The sequence below is a fragment of the Calonectris borealis genome, chromosome 2 (assembly GCF_964195595.1).
Source record: "Calonectris borealis chromosome 2, bCalBor7.hap1.2, whole genome shotgun sequence".
In the NCBI taxonomy this organism is placed as follows: domain Eukaryota; kingdom Metazoa; phylum Chordata; class Aves; order Procellariiformes; family Procellariidae; genus Calonectris; species Calonectris borealis.
In genome coordinates this window covers 107,270,608-107,295,438 of record NC_134313.1, presented here as the reverse complement: position 1 = coordinate 107,295,438, position 24,831 = coordinate 107,270,608, and the positions used below count along the sequence as shown (strand labels likewise).

Here is a 24,831-nt window from a genome sequence, read left to right as displayed (position 1 = left end):
GAAATGACCTCATAGGTAATTGCCTTCTGCCCCCCAAAGTAGTATTTATATAAGCTAGAAACAACAGTTCATTCTGTGTTATTTAAAAAGACCAACAAGAACACAATGGTGTTTGCTTCTTTTATTATGAAAGATACAAAACCACAGAGTGTAGTGAAGCTAGCATTAGAAACGTGAACTTTTTTTGAACCAACTTTCTATTTACATACACAAAATTCCCCAAGTGGAACAATATCAAATGTGAGACACATTATCAGAATATACCATATATACAAGTTCAGAGATTTAATATCTCTGTTACTCTATACATGATTGTTACACAAAAAGTCAATTCCTACCTGTCTTACACAAGTATTTTAAATTAAGCTTATGAGACTACTCAAGCAAAATAAAGCAGAATCTGGGCAAAGTTCTGCTATCTGAACAGTTACTTTATAAATATAGTACAAAATAATGGAGCCAGGTTTTCAGCCAGGCTCAATCTTTTGTTGTGTCAAATAGCCCATGCTCCAAATTGATGGAAGTAAAATAATGGAAACTATTACTGATTTTTATTGACATCCAACCAGAAATATCTCAGGAGTCAAAGACACACTGGTTTTCAGATCACTGATCGGTTATTAGGAAAAGCAAGTCTTTTTATTTATTTTTTAAAAACACTCCCCTCAAACAGAAAAGCCAAATAAAATACTTGAGCTTGCTTTGTGCGATCAGACATTCTGTTAAAAAAAAAATACCACTTTGTACTGTTTTTAACTGGAACAAACTACTGCTTAGTAAAATAAGGCACTTCTTCTCTTCCTTTGTATCAGTCCACTTCCCTAGATTTTAGTTTAGCTGCATTTTACACAGAGAAGTGATTTCAGCTATGCCACTTGTGACAGCAAAAGGGATGTTGTTAAGAACTGTTGCTCTCCAAGCATGGATGGCCTCAACAATACCTTCTGGATTGCTTGAACCCAAGTCACACAGTGAATATATGGCTGCCAGCTGAACACCCCAGGGAACACCTGCAAAATGTTAACACAAATCAGCTTATAGAAACTTCGATATGCAATAATGTTTTCGGTAAACCTGAATCTAAAGAAACTATTGGTTCAAGAATTGGAATTAAAACACATCAACAATTGGGATGCCTAAAACCAGAAAGTAGCAAGATGACATCCTGCACACAAATTCTGTAACATCTCATTTTATACCAGCACTTTCCAGTTTTCTGAATTCAGTAGGTTTTCAGTATTCAAAGGGCTTAAAAGATTTGAGCATCTAGTGATTTTACTCTAATTAAGGGTGATCAGACTTTTACAAGAACAGTCAGGTTTACACAGAGTCTGAAACACATAGAGACATACACCACTTACTTGGAAGAACTTGAGATTGCAAGGAAGAGAAGCTATACAAGTAGTTCAAAACAGCTCTCTCACATCAACCAATGCTTCACTGCAAAATGTACTTAACTTCTAGAATAACTTAGCAATATAGATCTCTGCTGCCCTAATTGCCTTGCTTTGTCTCAGTTAGGAATTTGGACTGTCTTGCAACGCTCTCCCAATACAACAATCTTGCTAGTAGCAAGCTTCAGCATGAGCTGCTCAGGTAAAAAATTAGCTATTACTGCTCAAGTTAAGATCACCCTTCAAGTTCTCTGAGGCAGCTGATATGCTGTTACATGAAGCAGTGTAATTCCAAGACGGCTGAAACCGTCTCAGAGTTGTTCTCTGTCTCAAACAGAAGGTAATACACATGCTTCATTAACTTCGGAAGAGAAAGGCACTCAAACTGAAAACTGTTTGTACTGTTATGCGCTAACATAAAACTGCACAAGCAGGCTGTTCTGGCATATGTGTCTCAATTTGTGTGTGTTCTGTTTACATTGGCAAAACTTCAAGTTGCAGAGGTTATACTAAAGTTCCTCTAAATAAACATTACCTTCCTCTTTTGCGTGCTGTACAAACAGTCCAATTACAGAACTAATATTCTTCACTGCAGCAAGATATCCTTCCTTCAAACCTATTTGGCCCAACCGACCTGAAAGATAAAAGGTTACTATGTATCTGACATTCAGACAGTCAACTTCCTAATTTTTAGACTTACTGATTGTCTGTTGAAGTATCAACAGAAAATACAAATTTCAATTACAAAAATTAGGCAGTCATTCTTGTTACCATGTTGTCTTGGGAACAACAGTTGTCCTATTCCTTTTGTGACTAAAGACCCTGAGGCATTTTTCATCAGATTGATCCAACCTCCCACAGGTTTACAATTTCTAAGTGTAAACCTCTTAAAGAATGCAACTTCTGTTTAACAAACAATATTAAATAGCCTACATACTGAAAATACCTATTGCAACCCAAAGTTTATCTATTTACCTTGAATGCCATCTAGATCACAAATAAATGAATCTAACTTAAAATTGCAGGAGGAGGTACTATGTTGCATATATGCTATAAAGCATATATAGTTACAGATTATTTCATTTTAAATACATAAAACACGTTGGTATTTGTTATCATGAAATCAGAGTAACATCTCTCAAAACTTACGTACATGCTTTCCACACGCTGACAAACAGAAAATATCTGCATAGGATTGTAAAAGTTTGGCTTTTAAGGTGAAAATTTTTGAAGGAAGTGAAAAAAAAAAATCAAGATCCAAAAAAATGCAAAAATACTTCAATTCACTTTCCAGGCAGGCTGACACTTTCAAAGGACATACTTACACAAAGCAGAAGTTCAACCAAGAATTTAGATTACTTACCAATTAGCCTGAGTGTCAATGCTATAACACTATTAGGAATGGATTGAGCAGTTTCGTGCCCCTTTCTCTTCTTTACCCACTTATCCATAGAAGGCCAAAGCACTTTGCTGTGAAAGACAAATGAATTTGAAAATCTGATACTGCATGAAGGGGTGGTAACAATATTTATACAATAATGAATGCAAATGGTTCTTCTGTTTACCATGTACTTCCATAGTTCCACTTGCATCTTTAATTCACCTTCCAGGGAAACTCACAATATTCCAAGCATCCACAAATCTGAGTAATGTAAAGAAGGTTTTAAACCCAAACAATCAAAGCTAACTTTTTGGAGGAATCATTCCTGTTCAGAATAGTATTCCTGTTCATCTTCCATTCATTTCTCTGCAACGTTCTGCATCTCTACCTAAAGTCAAGAAATTACTCCACTGACTTCATAGACGTGTATGAAATCGTGTTACTTTCAAATGTCATGCCGAGATGTTATGCAAGCTTCTTATATGACTAAAAATTCACAGTTTGCATGTCACAAGTAGGATCTGATGCTTGTTTTTAAACCTGAAAGGACCTGAGATAAGACTTTTTTCATCCTTAAAATGATGCTAATAGACCTAGTTATCTATTATCGGCACAACTCCATACAGACAATCAACTCTGTATGGCTTTAGTTAAAATGACATTCCTTTCACTGAAACTCATTTGTATTCATTTTAAAAGTATTTCACTAAAAATAACTTCTTTACTATTTGAAAGCATGGAACTTGTATAAAAGACTTGATGATGATTGTAAGTTATTTGCATTTACTTTATATTCAATGATTACGTTGTGTCATAGTTAAACAAATGCCATATTTTTTGAGATTCTACTAGGCTATGTAACCTCTACATAGAAAATAGGGGCTGTCAGATCAGTGTCGGTATCAAAACGAAGTCTTTCAAACCAAGTTAAGTATGGTAGCAGTCCATGCATTGGATTATAAGGTTCAAAGAAAATTTAAGACATTGAATCTAAGTATTATAATGATTTTAGAATTAAAATCAGACTGAAATCAGGATAGTACACTAATGAGTATGGTTACATTTCACTTCCAGCACTGAACGAGTGCTATTTACACATCAAAAGTTCCACCCTCATTTTCAAGTGATGGGAGGCAGGGGAATTTAACAATTAAGTTCAGAGGAAGACAATCAATCATTTTGCTTCCTTGACAAACAATCCATCTCAAAACCTTTTACAATTGTCCACATATAGCTATTTTAAAAGCAATTCTTTATTAGAACGGTTCAAAAAGGGTTAATTTCTTGGTCCAGTACCATAAAATCCTACATTTCCTCATTGCTCACTCATTGCTCACTTAAAATAAGGCACACAAATACAGTAGTCTATGTCTCATCAGGTTAAAACACCCTCATTTCTAAGTATGCAATGTTTTATTATGATAGAAGCTAAGTCATAATGTCTCAAATTTGGGAAAAAACCCAACACCTAAATAAACCACAAAAAGACCCACCCAGGAAAACATTTGAAAGAACTGCTTGCCACAATACCTTATAACATTGTTATGTGTCCAATCCCACTTCAGGTGAGAGCAGAGTAGATCAACAGCAAATATGTACTGCCAAGCATCTTCACTCAGATCTTCTCCGTATTGCTCACTCAGTTGAAGTTCTACTTTTGGACATGACTGCATTTCTAAAAGCAGGTTTGAGACCATAATACCAGCATCTAAAGAGGAACTCTGGAATTTTAGAAGGTGATTATGTTAATGAATGTAAAGTTACCAACCCAGAACAAAACTCTTTACATATATTTGATTCTGACTGTCCACAGCATCTTACACCATAAATTCAACTTTGGGTTTGACTTAACACAAACAAAAAGAGTACATAAACTAAAATCTTTAAGTACTCAGTATTTTTCTTGATGCTTTTACTAAAAGGAGAGTTTGGGAAAAAAAACGCAACAAAACCCACAAACCCTACACCCACTCTCTTCTCTCCTCCTACGATTTGGGGATTTTTGTTTCTCTCAATGAAGGTTTAAGGTCTGAAGAGTATTTCCAATGCAAGAAGATTAGTATAATTCTGCTCACTTTCTAAGGTTGGGGTTTTTTTAAAATGATTTTCTGATGTTGAAATTTGTTACTGTTTATTGTTCATTAGGGGGCTAATTTCCAAGCAAGTACTTTCAATAGTTGAGGTAGTAATAACTGAAAACATGTCACGTGAAACAATTCTGCTAATTAAATAGCTAGGGCAAGCAAGGAAATTTAAAAACAAACATCCTTTAAATATCTGAAGCATTAAGAAAAAAGTCTAGGCTTATCACATAAACACAGTGGGTGCTCAGTCTATCTTCTCAGTACAAAAGCTCATATAATTGGCAAGTTCTGCAATGATGCAAGTCACTAAAATGGCATACTTTGACCAAGAAGTAAATACCCATTCTACGTGAGCTTTACTTTTGTAAGTAGAATATCTTCTCATCAAATTATATGTACAACAGACTGTCGACCACAATCCACTTGAAATTTGTCCCTGTATTTCCACCGAAGTAAAAACCATCTTACAGATAGGATGATGTCATCTGCTATCATCAATATACAAATTCCTGAGGTGCTTCTCCCCAGCTGCATCAGCTCTCATATTTCATAGAGATCATAAAGAAAGTAGGTAGTGTGAGTGCACAGAATTAATATTTCCAGGAACATTTACTGAGACATACTTATGTGCATCTCTATCGGCATGAGATTGAAAGCTGTAACTTAATAGAATGGAAACAAATTCTTTGCTAAACAGGGATTGCAGTACAGCATAACTCTGAATACCAGAGCTTAATGCTACATCACAATCGAATCAAAAAAGAAACATACATAAATTCATGCCCTCTTAACTCACCCCACTGTAAACCTGCACTAAATCAGGAGGTTTATAGGGGCTGTAATTCCAGTGGTATCATATTAAATTCAGGGCTGGTTTCAGATCTAAGAAAAAAAAAAATCATCATGCTTTTTCCAGTGGGTACAGCACCTAAAGGCTATGATGACAGCAGTAAGCCTCGCTGCAGTCCCCAAGTCAGTTGTGGAGCAGCATGTTAGGACAGGGAATAGGTAAGCTATGAATCAAGATGATTTTGTTCGCTTGATATTTACAGAACTGTAGCGCTTCCACCAAGCAAGCCTGGCATTAATATGGGGTTTTCAAAACTACCGGGCCCCTAGCCTTTAAGCAAACACACAAGCCTGTTACACAAACTCCTTCTCCAGAAGAAAAGTACCTCCGGCTTTCCATCTGCATGATATAAATTTGCTTCTACTGATATAATGTGTGTCCCAATTTTTCCTCTTTGCAACATCCCTTTCAGGATGGTAAAATGTACCTGCTGAAAACTGACAGAAATTAAACAACTCGCTCAAGGGCTCAAAGACTTGAAGTCAAATCTCAAAAGTCCTTAGGTCCTTAACATTGGTCATCCTTCTTCTGCCATCACTGCAGTTTTGTACTGATCATGCCAACTGCTTATGAAATTAATTGGCTGATATTTTTTTGGTGATAAATGGGTATTTACAGTCTACCTCACAAAAAGATCATGAATAAAAAGAGACGGACTCATCTTGAAATTAACTGCGATAAATAATTACTTACTTCATAGAGATCTATGACAGACAGACAAGCCCAATACATATTAAAAAACTGCAACAAAACAAAACAAAATACCTCAAAGAACATCAAAGTCACAGTTCCACAGAGGGACAGAATTCCCTAGTCCAAGAACATTCCAGCCAAAGTTTAAAAACAATGTTTACTTTTAATGTTTAATAGAGTTTAATTAGTATTTAACAGGGAAAACAGGAAAAGTGTTGTATTCTAGTAGGGTCTAGACAACCACAGGAAAAAAGCCTGAAGCAGCATCAGTTGTGCAATTGTACAGATTCCATGGGAGATTCGCAGGGTATCTTCACACTCTTTATCAGAAGCTGATTTGATTTGATTCAGACAGCAAAGCGACCAATGCAGGCAAAAGCTGATACTGACAATGAAAGCAGACATTACCTGTTCCCAGTTGAGATAAGCACTCAAACAGGCCAGCATCTCATTGCTTGCACTCTGCCTGACAACTAATTGCATAGCTTTGTTAATTGCACCTTGGAAGACAAATATGTCAGACCATACATTTGTGATAAACAAAATCAATTTTTCTGAGTCTGGAAAGTCTAAGGAAAAAAAGAGAGAACAAAGTAAGTTTTTAACATTTAAAAACAAAAAAATATATACTCAGGCATTAAATGCTAGTACACTCTTCAGCAAGATAACTAGGAAAGAAGGCATAGAAGTCACGTAACAACTGCAGCCCAGGGAAGGTGAGTCAGACTAGCACATCTCAGTCCTGAGATTAAATAAGAAAAAAAGACCCAAGAAAAAAAAACATCCCCCCCTAAGCCACCTCCCCCATTGTAATTTCACTCTTTTTTTTAAGGGGAAAAAAAAAAGGCTTCACTGGACTTCGCTGTGTAATGACAGTGCAAAAGCACCTTTCCTCTTATGGTTAGTCTCCCTTCATCCTTTTTACTGCACTTTAGTTCGCTAAGAAGAGTGGTCTTGGAGCACTGAAACTGGATTCTTTTAGGATGGAACTGGAAGACACATTCCAGAAGCCTACCTAATACACTCCAGTCTACAAATGAGCACTCTGATCACTGGATCAAACTAGAGCTAGTCCAAAAGAAAAAATTAATCTTGAGATGTGTAATAATGTGAAAATCAGATCTTCAGTACAAATCCACAGTACTTGCTAACACCTTACACCCGTAAACCTATGAAATCCACATGAAAAAAAACTTTGCAAAGAACATTCATACAATTCAAATATGAAATCTAATATTGATCAGCAATTTTCCCAGACTCTGTCAGGGAAATTATACATTATACAAGTTGTAAGTGAGCGTATATGAATGATGCATGTCAAAATTTGTATTTCGATAGACACAAAAAAGTGTGCTACTGATATAACAGAAGAAACCTCATTCATTAAATTAACTCAGAGCAAGTATCTGACAACTATATATCCAGAACTATACGAGTAAGAGAGGACAGAGTTCCAGGCCATCACAGGGAAGCTAACAGACCCTTCTGAACACCAAAGCAGAGATCTTCAAGGCAAAATATTAAGATAAAACATGAGTGTATAGACTGCAAGCAATAAAAAGTACATTGGAATAAGCAAGAAATAGATATTACTTTCACACATGAAATGCAGTACTGCAATACATATGCCTGAAACACTATTGTCACTATAAAAAGCTACAAAACCCAATGAAAACTGAAAAGCTAAATGTGTCTTCCCTCTTCACTTCAGCATAACTTCTACATTTTTAGAAAAATCTTAAGAACTAGAGAGCATATGAAAATACATCAAATCAAGAAGCTTTAAGGGATTCACTGAGCATAAAGAATTTACAGAGTTCCAGTGTCTTGGATGGACCTTCTCTACTCTGAAGCCCCTCATCACCTAAGAACGAACTATTTTTTGTCAGAACAAGGACTGTTGCTAAACTAGAATTATCTACATGCTGCAACTTGAATTGCCTGCCCATGAACTTGGAACACTTAAAAAGACTCACTCAGTTATGAGTAAGACTTAAAGGAGCATCAAAAGAAGAAAAGAAAAAAAGAAAAAAGGAGGGGAGCAGGGGAGGGGGAAAGGAAAAATAACCAAAGAAAGGTAACATTTAATTTATAGTCATTTAAGGCAGAATACCTGAAAGGAGAACAGGACAAAAAAAGATGTACAAGAAGTCAAGAGAACAGATGATGCAAGTCTAATGAGGTAGTACTGACTGTTTATAGTCAATTTGGCAATTGTGTAGCTGGCACATAGCTCACACTTGTGTTGCCATAATTCTGATGGGAATTAATATGTGAAACTACATGAAAGAGAAAGCCATAAGATGAATGCACTGTAATCAAATCAAAATAAACAAATTAAAAAAAACCCAAACAACCCTTAAGATGTGTTTACAGCTGTTCACACTCAAAAGATAACAATAAAACCACAGAACAACCACAACAGGACTTTATGCAATTCAAAGTATAAAATAGAAAATCATTCAACAAAAATATGCATTTAGCTACTGAAGTTTGGATCTTACCCACAAAAAGAAAGGAAAAAAAGCGGAATGCTTAATATTTGCAAGAGCTCACAAAAAGACAAAGTACCACTGTACTGCAAAACAACAGGCTTAATTGTTAATTTAGACTAAGAAAAGATATCTGACAAGTATTAGTTTCTGACATGGTGCAGTATTAAAACGATTAAGTGAAAGGAGAGTTATGATGGACTGCATGAAGGACAGAAAAAGAGATAAGAAAACAGGAATTCCAAAAAGAACCCAAGCAAAAAAAACCCAAACAAAAATATCCCAACCCAACAAAAAAAAGACAATTAAGAACAAAATAAAATCACAATCCTTAATAAGATAAGAAAAAAAGAAGGAAGACAGGGATGTTATATGAAAGATAACCACTAACTGAAGCAATCAAAAGTTGTAGCATTTTGCTCCTCAGTGCTCTAAAATTTTATTTTATTTTAATTTGAAACACAGATACCACTATACTGTTTTGAGCCCTGGATGGCTCGGTATTTTCAAACTAAGTGAAGTCCTTCCAGAACTAAGAGAGACTTAATTTAGTACAGTGATAGTATGTATGTATTACCTTTGTTACCAGGAACAAAAGGAAGGGGGAAGGGGAAGGGAACCAAAATGAAAAAACCTCTCAACCAAGCGAGACTTTGGATAATGGGAAGTAATAAAACTTTAAGGAGGACATGTTGTACAAATGCACTGGTTTTGATCAAGGTATTGTCCAACTCCTGACACTATTTTAAGCCAATACATGTTTTTAAATCACATTTGCTTTATGAATCAGTGCTTACTCAGTTAAAGTAAGAAAATACTAATAAGCAAAAAGTACAAAATTCCCTGGAATCACATCATTTTGGAGATGGTGGGGCAAAAATGAAAGCACAAAGGATTCTATATAAAATATTTCTTTGGAAAAATGAGTAGATACTAAGAGCCCAGGTCATCACCAAACTGAGACAGAGATGTTGAGAAACTGTGAGAAGGGAAATTTCTACTAGAACAGTTTATACTTCTGCACTACAGAAAAAAGTTCTAAGGAAAATGTCCCTTTCACAGGATTTTTGTTTGTTTGTTTTTACAAACATAATCATTCTGGAACACTACAGCAATGACACACACATATTTAAGATACAAGACCACTAAGCCATACTATACCTTCTTTAAGTAGGCTATAGCAGAAAAGGCGGGCTCTTTCCAAATCTCCCAACTGTCGACAAATTCCTGTGTAGACTCGACATAGAGCCTGATTGAAATTGTAATTTGTGGCATTCTTCTGAGCCTTGAGTTTACTGAGAATAACATGCAGCAAGGACTCTGCTAAATGCTATAAGGCACAAAAAATATTGTTAACACTATTATATACTTGAGAATATTTGATGGCATTATAGTAGCGTGACAAGTAAAAAGAAGTACTCTCTTATTTGCAAGAATACTGTTTGCATACACAGAAAAAATGCAGAAAAGTAAATCAGAGGCAACTAGCAAAAGAAAAAAGAGTGAGGAGCAACTTCCCAGAATAAACATGCCTTAAACAGATGCAGAATAGGACTACTATTCTTTAAATACAAATAGTTTAGTTATGTGATCAAAAACTATCTTCCTTAAACAAAAAGTGAAGAGAGGAATAATGATAGGTAGAGGAACTCTAAAAACCTAATCAAAGCAAATGGAGCACCCCGACTTGGCTACTCCCAGAGCTGTCAAGGAGGACAAACAGCCCATTGTCCAGGTGTGAGACTTACTAGATTAGTCAACAGCAGAGTCTCGCACCAGATCACCTTACACACTCCAGGAGGTGGGGAGGGGGTGTTACTGTCTACAGTAACATGGAACTCATATTGAGATGCAAGGAAGGAGAATATTGGGATTGTGCAAGACTTACTATTAGGATGTTTAGAAGGAGGGCTAAAAGTGGGAAGTAGAATGAGATGCTTAGGAGCCAGGTGCTGGAGAGGCCACAGGTTTAGACTGGGTACCTGCAGACGAGGTACCAGGGAGTCTGAGTGTTGGCTTCACGAGGAACCAGAAGGTCCAAGCCAGCTACCTGAAAGACTGGGATTCTGAGGGTCAGATGCAGGTAAGGCCACAGGTCTGGACCAGCTACTGGAGGGATGTGTGTGCACTTTTGTGTCTGTAAGTCTGTCAGTGCATGAGACAAGTGGGGAGCACAGGAGTCACCTACTGGATATACTGAGTGTCTAATATCAGCTACTGGAGGGATCCATACTGTCTGTATATATATGTATATATTTTCCACTACCAGGCCTTCACCCTGATGAGCCAGAGAAGGGAACAAGATTAGATGCATACTGTGTGCACGTGTGCCTATTAGGAGTACATACTCGGAGTACATGCTACTGGCTGGACCTGGAAACATAAAGCTGCCACAGCCTTGCTTCTATTAAGTTACCAGATTTGGCAACTCTTAACAAAGACGACCCAAGAACTTGGTAGCAACTTGTGTGGAGAACTTAATTACGTTTAAGAACTGAAAAGGCGCAAAATGCTGCTGTGCATCAGTTAGTGAATGGCTCTGCTGCAGACTACAAATTATCTATGAGAAAGATGGCAATTAAAGTGAATTTTTTAACACTGATGCTAAGCAAGTTTTGAGAAACAAACTAATTAAAGATTTTTCCAATAAAATTCATTTGAACAACCTGATGTAGAATAATAAAGGTAAACGTGGAATGAAAAGGTATGTCATTATTGTATACACAATGCAGTTTATCTTATTTAATTGAAAAAAATAAAAAAAGGTAATCGAACCTCATACTTCTAGAAGAACTCCTACAATCGTTAATGCTATCCACTACAAAAAATGCTGCAAGAATAGTGTTTTATGCATACATCAGGAAAGCAAACATATTTACAAATGCAGTTTTGCACTGGACAACATTGAACAGTAATTTCTTGTGCAGTTCTATATTTTCTTAGGTTATGCAAGTTTAGATTCTGATAACCTTTCAAGACTACACTTTGGCACTGCAAATTGCCTGAACAATTGAGAATTCAAATACTACATACTTACACTCTTTTCATCTGCACAGAAGTCATTATTAAAACACAAAATTAAAAATTATGCTACTTACCTTGTTTTTTATACCAAATTCATAGACAACTTCTTTCTCTTCATCTCTCATTATTGGAATCTTTGAGATATTGCCAACATACACGTGACCTTTAATAACTGGTAACAAGTCAAAACAGGATTCAGCAATTTTCTTCAATGCCAAAGAAACTTTCTGGCAGTCAGGATCAATAACCTTCTTTACTGGCAGTGATGCTTCTAAACTGGAACTGTGTGCTGAATCACTGATTTCACAGCTTTTGTCATGGAAAACCTCCTGCATTTCAGAGATTGTATTTTTAGTATTTCTGATAGCAGCAGTATCATTGGGCTCCAGCTTTGGTGGTTCACTGTCCAACCTCAGTCTCTTTGCACTTCTTGGCATAGATATTGGCAACAGTGTCCGTTTTTCAAGATGATTTGATGAGCTTGAAAACAATTGCTGATTTTGCACATCTTTGTCTTGATCTTTTCTACTATCAGATTTCAAATTGCTCCCAGTTTTAACAAAAGCAGTTGATGTAGATGCAATTGCTTTGAACCCACCTATTTGAGCCACAGGTCCTGGCAAACTGTGGCTGTCTGAAAAAGCACATCGGTTAAGCTGAATATTGCCCTTCAGAATGTTTAGTGTCCTTGCCCTTGCAGACAGCTCTGGATACATAGTGTCCAATATTTTCACAGAGTTCTCCTGAGGAGCACCTGGAGCAGCACTATCAGCGGCAAGCAGAGGAAATCTTCCCGGGACAGGAAGTGCGTGCTTTGGAATGGAAGTACAAAATTTCAAAGGTGAGGAGCAAATCCTTCTACCTACTGCCATTTCTGAGGGTGAGGAAGGAGAAAATAAAAGAGCAGATTTTACTGTTGGAGTATCTGTTAACGGAGACATGAGAGGAGGAACAGGAGTTTCACGTAGTGGGGATATCAGGTCATCAAGAGGGGAAAGCAAAGAGGATCGACCAGTAGAAGACATTACTGGGGACATGGTACATGCAGCTTTTGGAGGAGTAGCAATCAAAGGCAGTAGCAAGGGGGGCAGAGGAGGACCCATCTCTCGCCTAATTTTATTTATAGTCTCGGACGAGCATTTTGTTGGCATAGAAGTATCAGCATTTGCAAGAACTGGCTGAGTTAGTTTAACTTTGAGAGTCTTTGTTTTTCTTTTACCTTGCAATAGCCTCTTTGATAGCTTGGCATGCATTACTTGGGCAGCTGTCTTGGTTGAAACAGTCAAGATTTCAGATGGTTCTTGCTCTTTGAACTTCAATTTATTGCTCTTTTTGAGATCAACATTCACACAAGACTCTGACTCCAACATACATAGCTTCTCAAATACTGTTTTTTGTGGCTCCGAAGGCTGCCTAACTGTCTGACAATTGCACTCTACATCAGATAGGGCTGGATTTGGAAGATACTTGAAAAAAAATTTTTTTCTACTGCTATCATCTAGGATATCACCAGTGTTATTTTCTCCTATGTTGCAAGCAGTACAAGTTTGATTATGTTCTTCAATCACCGAGACCCCCGTATCAACACTGTGTAGTAGACTTTGCTCCACATTTGACTGAAGTTTTTCAGAATCATTTTCTTCGAAGAAATTGCCAAGCGCTAACATTCTTGTATTTAATTTACTGTTTTTTACAGCCAGTCTGCAAGTTTCTGAGAATCTGGTTAACATCTGGCATAGTGGTAATCTATTTTTTGAAGCATTTGACATCACAGGGCTTTCTTTTGATGTCCCCGTTTTTAACAGACTTTCCTCACTGTCATTGATGCATCCAGCTCTGTTAGAATGTACCATGCATTCATTAGTACCCTCAGTATTTTCAGAGGTTACTAATATACACTCTCTTTTCCAAGAGGCTACGTCTTTAGGATAACCCTCCCCAACCACACTTGACAACTCATTTGCAGTATCTGGAGAGGTGTTTGTTTCACGGTGTGTATCCATATCCACCATAGTGTCTGCTTTTAGATGACTAACTGTCAAAGTATTTCCTGGGTGCATGGTTGAATGAAGTTCACATACTTGGTAATCAGCATCAACAATTGCACCAGTTTCCAGAGTACCAACTGCAATTCTCCTGGAAGCTCTCAGTTCCTTTCTGAACATGGGAACACATTCAGAACATTTCACATATCTAACTTCTTGTATAGAAGAGTCTTTTTCTTCAGATTCATTGCTCTGCTCTGGCATATCAAAATCATTTTTAGACCTTTTTATAGCATTTTTCCCAGATGCCTCAAAACTATTCAATTCTTCACCTTCTCCCTGAGCTGTTAGTGAACCAGTTCTAGAATGATCTGCTCTAACCTCCCACGTAGAAGTCCTGCATCCTGATTCTTGACAATCAAACTTTTGGAGAAGAAAAGTATTCTTATTGTAAGAGTTTGCATCCAGGATCTGTGATTTATCAGATGCCTGAGTTTCTTTATCTCCTGGCTGCTCTTTCTTATCTGCAATTTTCACTTCATTTTTGTGTACATATTCCCTCTCAAGGAAGTCCAGTTCTTTGCACATGTTGTCTTTTTCTGCAGATAGGATCTCAGCACCCTCTTCCAAGCTTTCTGAAGAACAGTTAAATGCACTACCCGTAACACAATTTTTATCTCCTTTGTCTTCCCATCTACGGGAAAAAGCAGCCTTTTCTGTGAAATTAGTTTCAACAAAACTGACAGCTTTCTGAAGACTGAAATTTAGATCAGGAGGCATTGTGGATTCCAAGCCAATTCTCACTTGCACAGAGGAACCTGTTTCTTCAGTATTTATACAGCCCACCTCCAAGTCCCCTTGAGTAGAAAAAGCCAAGCCACTATTAAAATCGATTTCTGAAATAGACTGGCAGATGATCTCTGAAATATTATTTTTCTGCACAACATTCTCTTCCCAGTTAAATGAACTGGAACAAGTCTCAGTCACCAATTCCTTGCTTTGTTTATTTAATTCCCCTTTTATTTCATGACATTTAACATTCTCAATTACCAAGAACTGATTCAGAGGTTTTGCAAACTGTGCCTGAGAAGAAAGATTACTTTCTACTAAGACAGATGCAATGGTATCCACTCTTTCTAACAGCTCACTGCTTTCCTCTCCAAAATCTTCTGAATTAACTTTGAATTCAGTCTCTTGAGATTCAAACACACTAAAGTTTTGAGTTTTGGACAATCCACGTTCTAATGTACTACATTGGTTTTCAGGTTTTTTTATTTCACCTTTTATTTCTGTAAAATCTAACATAGAGGATTCACACTTAGCTATACTGCTTTCTGCATCAATAACGCATGCCGTCTTTGGTGCAAGTATACCTTCCAAGACTGACTTCCCTTGCGATAAATTACTACCATTTTCTTCCTGGTGTGGTTTGCCTTTTAAATATCCCCCCTCCTTTACATCTACTAATTTTCCCCTTTCTGCACTACGGAGTAGCTGTGACGATTCAGCTATTTCTAGAACACTTTCTCTGTTAAATTTCATGGCTAGTTCAATAGTTTCAGGTCTGGTTAGATATATGTCTTCAATTCTGAGCTGTTCATCATCTTTTGGAAAGGCTGACAAGGCAGTCCTCTCTGAACCTACATTTTTGTCTTTGTTATCCATAGACAATGAATTTCTCATTCCTTCAATAGCAGATACAGGTAAGTAATGTCTAGAGACTTTAACAGTCTCTGGTTCGCATTCCTTGTCCACTTCATCTTTTATTGTTTGCACACGTTGTTTCTCCAGTATCTCTTCACTGTCATGTGTTATTTCAGAGCACTGAGAGTGTGCAGAGATCTCAATAGCTCCAGTCTCTGCCTCAGTCTCCATAATTATTCTCTCCCCATCACACTGTATCATTAGGTCTTTAGGACACTCCACTTCACAGAAGGATTTTGAACTACTGAAATCAGACAATACATTTTCAGAGAGCTCTCTCTCATTATTTGCCTCTGCACAGAGTCCTTTCATCTGTATTGCAGCTGAAATATCCTCTCCAATTATCACTTGTTTTATGTTTTCCCCTACATCACTTGCTATATTAGTTACTTTGATTACATTTTTTGATTCATTTTCAACCACTTCATTCTGTATCAACACATCAGATTTCTCCTCAGAATCTTCACTTTGAAGCACAATGCATTGCTCAGGCGGCAAATAAGTAACGTTTTGTGGAACAGATTCTGCCCTGGGAGTTTTTCTCTCTCCTGATAATCCATCTCTTTCTGCTTTCATTAATTCACCATGCTTTTTGTGTGTACCCTCATAATCAACAGCTCTGATTAAGATTACATTCTGCTCTGTTTGCTCTACCTCACTACATTTTTCCGTCTGATTCTGAGGCTTGAAACTGTGTAACATGAAATCAGCTGAAGAACCTCCCTCTTCACTGTGCATGTCCTCGCTATCTCCTTTCTGTTCTTCAATGGCTTCCAATTCATGTGCTGTTGCTTCAGTTAGTTCTCCCTTCTCAGTTTCCATATGCTCAGAATTATCCTGCAAACAATCTTTGTTAGTTCCCATGTTTGTAATTAAAGTAGCAGCTTCAGGTTGCTTTGTTTCAGCATCTCTTTCCTCCTTGCTTAACATCTTTGAACCGCTATGAACATTCTTTTCATTCCAACTCAGGTTACATGAGATTTCTGCCTCAAGACCATGCTCACATGATTTGCTCTGTCTGTTATACTCCTCATCAAGGCTGAATACGTTACAACTCGGAGGCTGAACTTGGTCTTCTTGTAAAATATCCTCCGCTGCAGAAGCACTGCAATCAACTTCTTCGTCACTGGAACCTGTGACTTCTCCAAACAATATATCCTTTAATGAAAAATACAAAGTTAATATTCCAAAGCCTGGTATCAGTTTTAAGATCTATTTCTCTAAACAAATACACTGGTGGCCCTGACATGCAGTGGTTTTGAGAGATTAAGGCTGATCAACAGAATTACATCTTTCTCCATCATTGTTCTTCACAGCAAATGCAAAGTACCTCTGTGAAAAGTCAGAGACTTCTTTACCTACCTACTTGCATTCTAAGATTACTGGAAAACAACATTTGAGTAGGTTCCCCTTGACTTTCAAGCTGTGGAATTTTGCTATGAAAGTCACGCTTATATCCAACAGGAGTTGGGATTGTAAATCTGCAACATTGGGAAAAGAAATGATGACAGTAGTTGAGACACAGGTGACTTTGTTTTAAATACACTTCTGAAAATTATGTTTTGGCCCCTTCCACAGGCAGTATGCTAGAAGGTAAAAAAGAATCCATATGGATCTAAACACTCACAGAGAGACCCTTTCAGTGCATGAGTAACTAACACTGACACTCAAAAAACTAAAACAGCCCAGGAATATCAAATCATTATTTCTGCAGTAATTATACAACCAAATTAGTGCCAAGTCAGACACATCCTGAAACTCACCTGTGTAGCTGGTGGTGAAAGCTGTACTGGAGAAAGTAAAGCAGGGAGAGGCCTGGCCCAATTCAATATATCCATCACATTTCTACCTGGGCCCTTTTGCTCCTGATCAGAGAAGTCTGAACTGCTGTGTGCCCCATCTGTCTGTATTATCACATCTACAGTTTTATCCTCACCACCGTGCAGACATTCTTCAGTAGTCCTGTTTTCAACACAGTCACCTCCAAAAGGCTCAGTACTTGCTTGAAGTTGCATAGCTGTTACAGAATTTTGCTTTCCAGCACTTTCTAGTGAAGAATACCAAGGTAGCATTTTGCCATCACACTTCCTGAACTTTCGGTGGATTTGCACAGTTTCTAAGACACAAAAAGATTATTAAGAATTTTTTCCCCTCCCATTTTTATTTATAGAGATAATACATCATAGTAATAAGAATGCATTACCATCTTTTCAAGTGATGTTCCCATAGACTAGTAATAAGAAGCACTTAATGTCACTTTCAGCAATATTTTCCTTACCGAGATCAGATGTTGTTATTCACAAATATACCTTTTTCATGAAAAAAGAATTGTGTATGTGCAAAGAGCTCCCCCCCAAACCACTTTCTGACTTGGATCATTAAGACTATTCTTCCCAATTTTTCTTATCAGGAAGGGCCATACTGGGTAGGACTGAAGGTCCATACAGCTCAATGATTTATTTCAGTTTTAGCCCAGTAACTGATGTTCGGGAAAAGCAGGACAAGCATGCCGTGATATTCCCCACTCAGGCTGTAATTCTCACCTTAAAGCAACCTGCAGCTTTGAGCCAGCTGCTGCACTTGCAGGCCAGTTACAATTATACCCTGCCATAAACACAGTAAGGGAGTTCTTAGCTATATTCCTAGTTTTATGATTTAATACGCATACACTTTTAAAGTGTTTGTTCTTTAAATTTCAATATTTAGTCTAACACAAGATTTTGTCTTTAATGATGTGACTTAGTTAAAGCTGAACCCTTAAAAAAAAACCTTCTCAGAGTTGAGGTTCCCCCTGCAACATACCTATGCACAAAGGAGTTTGAACCACTAAGACACGGAAAGACACGGAGCAGCTGACAACCCTTTCAAGATAATGTCAACTATACCAGTTTTACACAGTTATTCTAGCAGCAAGAAAACATGTCCAAATGCTCTGTGTGATTCTTTGCATTGTACTTTTGTTCTGTTCCTTTTCAAATCACACTTTTTATTATTACACAGTAACCATTTCTTATGCATGCAGACAAAACACGTTGCCTCAGGAAAGCCTAAACAGTAGAGACAAATAATTTAAATACTGATTATAACTGTGCTAGATAATTTTAACAGTGAAAAGATGGCCCAGTTTTCTGAAATTTAAATTCTATGATTTTATAAAAAGAAAAGATGACCTCCAATAAAACAGTAAAAATCAATAATTTGTTTTACAGCAAAAACACCAGTGTGCCATGTGGAACTAGAACCTACTCTGTAGTATTTGCAATTCTTATACGACATTTGTATGTGTGATTTTTTCATAGTGCTCACTATTGGACACAGAATCAGCAGTATTCAAGCAAGAGATCAAGTCTATTCTGTGTACGTCCAAGTACCATCCCACAGTATAAAGAACAGCACATGCACAAAATGGTTTTGAACAGAGGATGTATTGATTTAATTGGCACAACTTGCATTCTGTTGGAAAAATAAAAAAGAATAATGTGCTTCATTATTGCTGTTGGTGTTTATCCACTACTAGAACTTGCAGAGATACTCCTGAAGCAGCATCAATGGTAATATCAGATTGGAAAATACTAATTCAATTTGATAGGTGAAAATGACCTCGAGAGATCTGTCTCCCAATAACCTTTAAGTACATTCTGATACGTTGGCTCCACTAAAGGAGTTAGTAGGAAAACTGATCAAAAAAAAAGAGATGATCCAAGATCCATCTCAACCACTTCAGGTAGCAACTCCATGTCAAAATCTCAGTTGCTGCAACGGACAGTAGGAGGAGGGAGAAACTGTTCAGCCCAAAGGGCCTTACCACCTCATTTTCCCCAAAGATAAGTAAGCTCTGGTATCTCCTTTGGTCAAAGCAGCATCTTACAAGTTTTAAGATCACACACTGTTTTATAAAGCTATTTACAAACTACAGTCACACAGAGCTTCCAGGATGTTCTACATCTTGCCATGAAAAACCTAGATTCCTTTTACAATTTCAGTCCCATTAGACCAACCAAGGGAGAAGGAGATCCTTCACAAGCAGGAACAAAGAAAAGGAAAATTCAGAAGGTGGTTCTCTCTAAGATTATAGATTGAACAATCTTAGATTATATCTTAGATTTCTTTCATTCTCCTTTGTGCCAGCCAGTTCTAAGCTCAGAACTTTCTCCACACTGAAGCGGGCAGAAACACACAGTTCAATATTTTGCCCCTAGAAGAACTTCAGTTAGATAACTGGGAAGTTTACTTTGCACAGTGAACTACACAATAAGAACTCTACATCCTATCTATACTCTCAAGATCAGTCATGCACCTATATAGAGCCCAAGAATATTGATACACTGAAAAGTTCCCTCTGAGAAATGGATCAAAGACATAATTTCTGAATAACTAAGAGATTCTTCATCCTTCTCTCCTCATCTCTTTCCAACCCAGTCCCTGATAACTTTGAATTTCTTTAGGAATGAGAAGCTTTTCTCATGATTACTCCTTTATCTGTAGGAAGAGCTGTCATAGCAATTTTCAAAGGTTCAGAATATAGTAAACTTCTTTACAGGAAACAGTCAATTCTTTGGCGCCTTGGCCCGAACTTCAGGTCCAGGAAAACCCCTACTGATATCGAGCCCTTCTCATCGGAAGGATCCTCTCAAAGATCATAGACAAATTTTACTTTATCCAGGGAATTGCACTCTTTTTCATTATGTCACTTCCCAAAATGATTAAGTTTTGTCCTCAAATCTACAACCTGGAATCTAGTCCACATAGCTTCAAATCCTTACATTGCTGCCTTCTCCCACTTCTGAGAGAAGGTTAAGAATACTCTGATCTGAAAACACCATCAAAATCTACCACACGCTACTGTGAAATACTTCCTTGAGGAAGAATGGAGAAAGGAGAGCAGAGATGAAAAAAGCAATCCAACGCTAACATCAGTTGCCTTGGTACTAAACAAATTAAATTTTACACTCAAACCTTTGCTCCCAATTGTCCACATTGCAGGGCGATTCACCATTGCAAAACAATGGTGAAATTTCTCCGCACCCTAAACAACAAAGCAACTTTCTGAAACAAGTCTTGGTTTTTCCTCTCAAAAAGAAGGACCAGATAAAGATGCTGGATATTTTATCAAAATAATTAATCTAGCCACAGAATCTCTTCTGGTTTACAGCAAAAACTCATCACTATCAGCACAGTGACTGCAAATGCCTGGCAGTAGCAACTGCACACTTCTCAAGGACAAACAGCAATATTTCTCTGAGGAAAAATCCCTCCACAGAAAGTTACTAATGCCCTGCCAACAATCCTCGATTTTTCAACCTGTTTCCAATTATGTGAATTTCAGGATGTTTTATACGCTAGCTATTCTTTAGAGCTACAGTAATACAGACTGTATTTTGCTGACAGCAAATCCACACATCCCATCATATGAAACAAATAATTAGGGTGAACACTGCACACCTGAAACTAAATGCGCAATGCTACACTATCTAAAAAGATGTTACCTTGAGAGATTTTCATATGGTCTTAAAGAAAAGAGGTCTGCTTCTTAAATCACTCACATCCTACGGATTTAATCTCAGGACCATAAAACATACACAGTCCTTAGGGATTCGGTCTTATCTTTGTATTTTACATGTAATGCTACTGCCTTGTATCTCCTTTTATTAAAGCAGACACCAAGGTACCTCCAGTGTGCTCCTTTCCATCCCCATTCTTAATATCTATATGCAGCTTCGCCCCTATCCTGGATCACAAATGAAAAGGAAGATCAGGTAAGATGGGTATAGCTCTGTAGTAGGCCAGATTTAGCTCAGAACTCCATTATACATACTACCTGAAGAGGCTCAGCTCCTCCCAGACATGGTCTTCCCATCTTCCCTCATCCCCTCTCACCATAAGCCTGCACATGAACAGTGCATGTTGGAGAATCCAAATTACCAAAATCTTCAGCATTGGGCTGCAAGATTCTTCAAATGCTTCTTCACATGCCCATTCACAACGTAGGTGACTTTATGCTCAAATTACATAGGCAACAGTTTTCCGAAGTCTAAAAAATCAGCAATGTCTTATTAACCTTAGATTATGGTCTAAGGTTATTGGTCTGAGGGTCAACTGCAGAGAGAGTCAACTTTACTACTGGCAGATTTGTACCAATACTACCAAAACCAAGCAAAAATGCTTTTAAATTAAGTTTGGCAAAACCTCATTGTCCTATGAGGCTTTCACAATGGCACATTTCTTGAAAAAAGCATGACTGGAAAGCCTGTTTTCATACATCAACATGTTCTTCAAGAAAGCCATTCAAAGTGGTATCAACCTTGGTGGAACAGAGAAGGCACTGATTGTAACGCAAAGCTTTAGATATTTTACAGCACACTTGAGTGTACTAAGAAATCAACCAAAGAGGTATCTTTCTGAAAGGCCAGATCCCAGCAGACAGATGAACTGACATTCTCTGGAAAAGATGCTTCAGCAATACTACCATCAAGCTCATTTGCTCTCTAAGATGAAACCATTATAATATGGGACAAGAAATTACGGCAAACTCATTAAGATCCTTTTTTTTGCTAGAAGATTGCATCTGTAAACATAAGCATTTTGCTATTATGAATCCAAGGTAATGGCCACTTTCATGAGAGGCAGAACAACAAGATGGCTGTCCTGGGCTTAAAGATAGAAAAAAACAAACCCAAAGGAACAGAAGGTAAGATGTATTTCTACAATATCTAGCCACTCCAACAAAAGCAAAAGAGGGACTGACTAGAAGGGACTGTTAGGGACAATTGCTTCCTTTTGTGAAAGTACTGTAGTTTCCTTGAGAAGACATGAATAGGAAAGATGGGACAGGACTCCTGGAATCTAAAGTTCACCTTGTGGTGGATGGGAAGGGGATGACACTAGAACGCGATACCCCTGAAATCACCCATATTTCAAACTCTTCAGTTTCTTGTGATTGTTCTTGTCATTTGATTGACACTTTTTCAAGAAATTAAATTCAGAATCTCAGGGGACAACTGTCTAGCTCAGTTTTGGAGCTGAAGCCACAGATCTGCTGCATTAAACTGTTGGAAGTGAGGTTGATAAACTGGCTTATGAGCCAGTCCTTGTATTTTGGCACCTCTTAAGTTGATTTCACTGGAACACAGTCTGAAACTAGATTCATTGGGATCTACACTGGTAGCAAATTTTCAGACTTAACAGGGTGGGAAGACAGCATAACAGTTCACCTTCAAAGCTCTTAATAAGGCAGGGTACTTATCCCAGACAGTATCTCTACAGCCTGAGTTACAGAAAACCAAAGTAGTAAAGAAAATAAAAGAAAAATGAAAGATTAATAAGCACACTCTGGAGAGACAACTACGGAAATACTAATGCAGTTTCAAGGCACTTATTACTCTTGAGGGCGGAAAGAAAATGACATCTGTTATGTGAAGCTAAAGCAGTTCAAGTTTGCTGTGAATGTGCATGTGGATAACTACTCAGATTATTTTTTCTTATTATACTGAATATCACGTTACAAAATTAAAGCTATCACCAAATTATATGCTTGTTCCTCTGTATCACAAATATGAAAATTAATGCACCGTTATCTATTATTATTCAGGCAGGTATGAATGAAGAAACTGGAGGTAACAGCTTCTTAAATTTTACAATCCAACTATGTTACCATGTGTTTGTTTCAGACTAAAAAGAGCGCTTGCATCCCGTAATTCACATTATATACTGCTGAGTTTACAATGATATAATAATTAAGGTATAAACATGAGAGGTGAGTTTTGACTACTTAGAAATAGTCAAAGCAGCTTATAGTAAAAGAATTTGATTTCTCAATTGCAACAGCAGATTACAACAGCTTTTATTTAGAAGAGCATTCCAGTTTACTTGGCTATTCAAATTAGTATTTGCAATCATTTTCAAATATTCTAATCACACATGTACTTGACCAGGCAATCACCAAGGAAAGTATTTAAGTCTGTCAAAAAGGTGTTATGCAAACAGTACCCAACCTGATGATATCCCAGTAAGACTAAATTAATGCCCTTGCATATTAATAAATTCACATTTACTGGAACTTACCTTCTGTAACAGTCAGTCGTCTTTTTTCAGGCCATGCCTTATCCTGAACAGAAGCTGAAAAAATGCACCAATGTTTATTTTTGGTCAGAAAAAGAGACAGCATCAAGAAAATGTCAAGACTTTGCATGCCATCTCACCCAAGACAGGATCATTTTCCTGATTCTCTCTTTTTCCTGTTGCACTGTCAATGCACATCCAGAGTTCTTCTAACAAGAGCTTTATTTTTTCTGTTAAAATAAATATTTTTATAAATTTATAAAACCTCAACTGCTCAGAGAGCTAAGAATTTATGTTTCTTTATTTTTAGTCAGAACACATATATGCCTACAACAAAATACAAAATACCCACAGCAAGAATTAAGACAAGGGACATAGAGGCATTTTAGCTTCAGAGAAAGAGAAATGCTAGATGCCATTGAGGGAATGGATCCTGTATTGGCCATAGCCACACAGCAGACTGAAGGTACAGTTGCAGAATGCTTTAGCTTTTCCTTTCTATCGTGAGGGTGGCAAAAAGTTGTAGCAGCCCTTAGACTAAAATGTAAAAGCAGATTTGAATGTAGCATTAGTGAAATTAAACAGCCTTCTAAAACAACTCAGGTGACATAAACATAAATGGCGGAGGAGATCTTTTAGGAAGAAAGTATTTATACCACATTCTTTCTTTATGCCCACTCAGTAGTAACTCATCTTAGTCTTACCATGGAGTAACAGCACATTAAATGTATCTGAACTAATTATCAGGCCACAACATTAGTAGACATTGTCTGGAGTCCTAACAGCACCATTGCTAAGTGATGCCAAACAACCTAGTTCCAGAACCAGAAGGGCAGGTGGCGAGGGAGAAACAGACCAAAAACTCAACAAAATACACAAGCACCTCACCTACTTACGCCAAAACTATCACCAGATGCAACAATCAGGAACCGAGACTATTGGTTTTGTGCCAATTCCTTAAGTCAAAGACCACAGCAAACTGCTACTATTTTATGAAGAAACTTATTAAAAAAAACTCAGCACATAAGAGGAAAACCCGCCAAATTTTGCATGACAGCTATTAACAACACTTACGATTTCTCATTGGTAATAAAGTCTTGCTGCTATTTGAAGCTCAAATTACAGCTCAGATCTTAATTTTCCCATTTTTCCATTAATTAAAATTA

General features: G+C 37.3%; 1 protein-coding gene across 6 annotated transcripts in view; it reads right to left on the bottom strand.

The window, feature by feature from the left end:
• Positions 1-106: 106 nt before the first annotated feature.
• The window catches only part of ICE1 (interactor of little elongation complex ELL subunit 1), a 40,361-nt gene continuing 15,636 nt past the window's right edge, over positions 107-24,831 (bottom strand). For 5 of the 6 annotated variants that reach the window (XM_075142905.1, XM_075142908.1, XM_075142906.1 and 2 more), the window contains 10 exons: positions 23,806-23,895; positions 23,669-23,722; positions 17,371-17,723; positions 11,993-16,765; positions 10,056-10,224; positions 6,811-6,971; positions 4,306-4,496; positions 2,758-2,864; positions 1,930-2,028; positions 107-1,010 (listed from right to left, as the gene is read on the bottom strand). In XM_075142905.1, the coding sequence (XP_074999006.1) occupies positions 829-1,010; positions 1,930-2,028; positions 2,758-2,864; positions 4,306-4,496; positions 6,811-6,971; positions 10,056-10,224; positions 11,993-16,765; positions 17,371-17,723; positions 23,669-23,722; positions 23,806-23,895 (6,179 nt within the window). In that variant the 3' untranslated portion in view covers positions 107-828. Of the gene's footprint in view, positions 1,011-1,929; positions 2,029-2,757; positions 2,865-4,305; positions 4,497-6,810; positions 6,972-10,055; positions 10,225-11,992; positions 16,766-16,969; positions 17,064-17,370; positions 17,724-23,668; positions 23,723-23,805; positions 23,896-24,831 lie in introns of those variants that run through there. The other variant, XM_075142910.1, reaches the window with a different exon arrangement.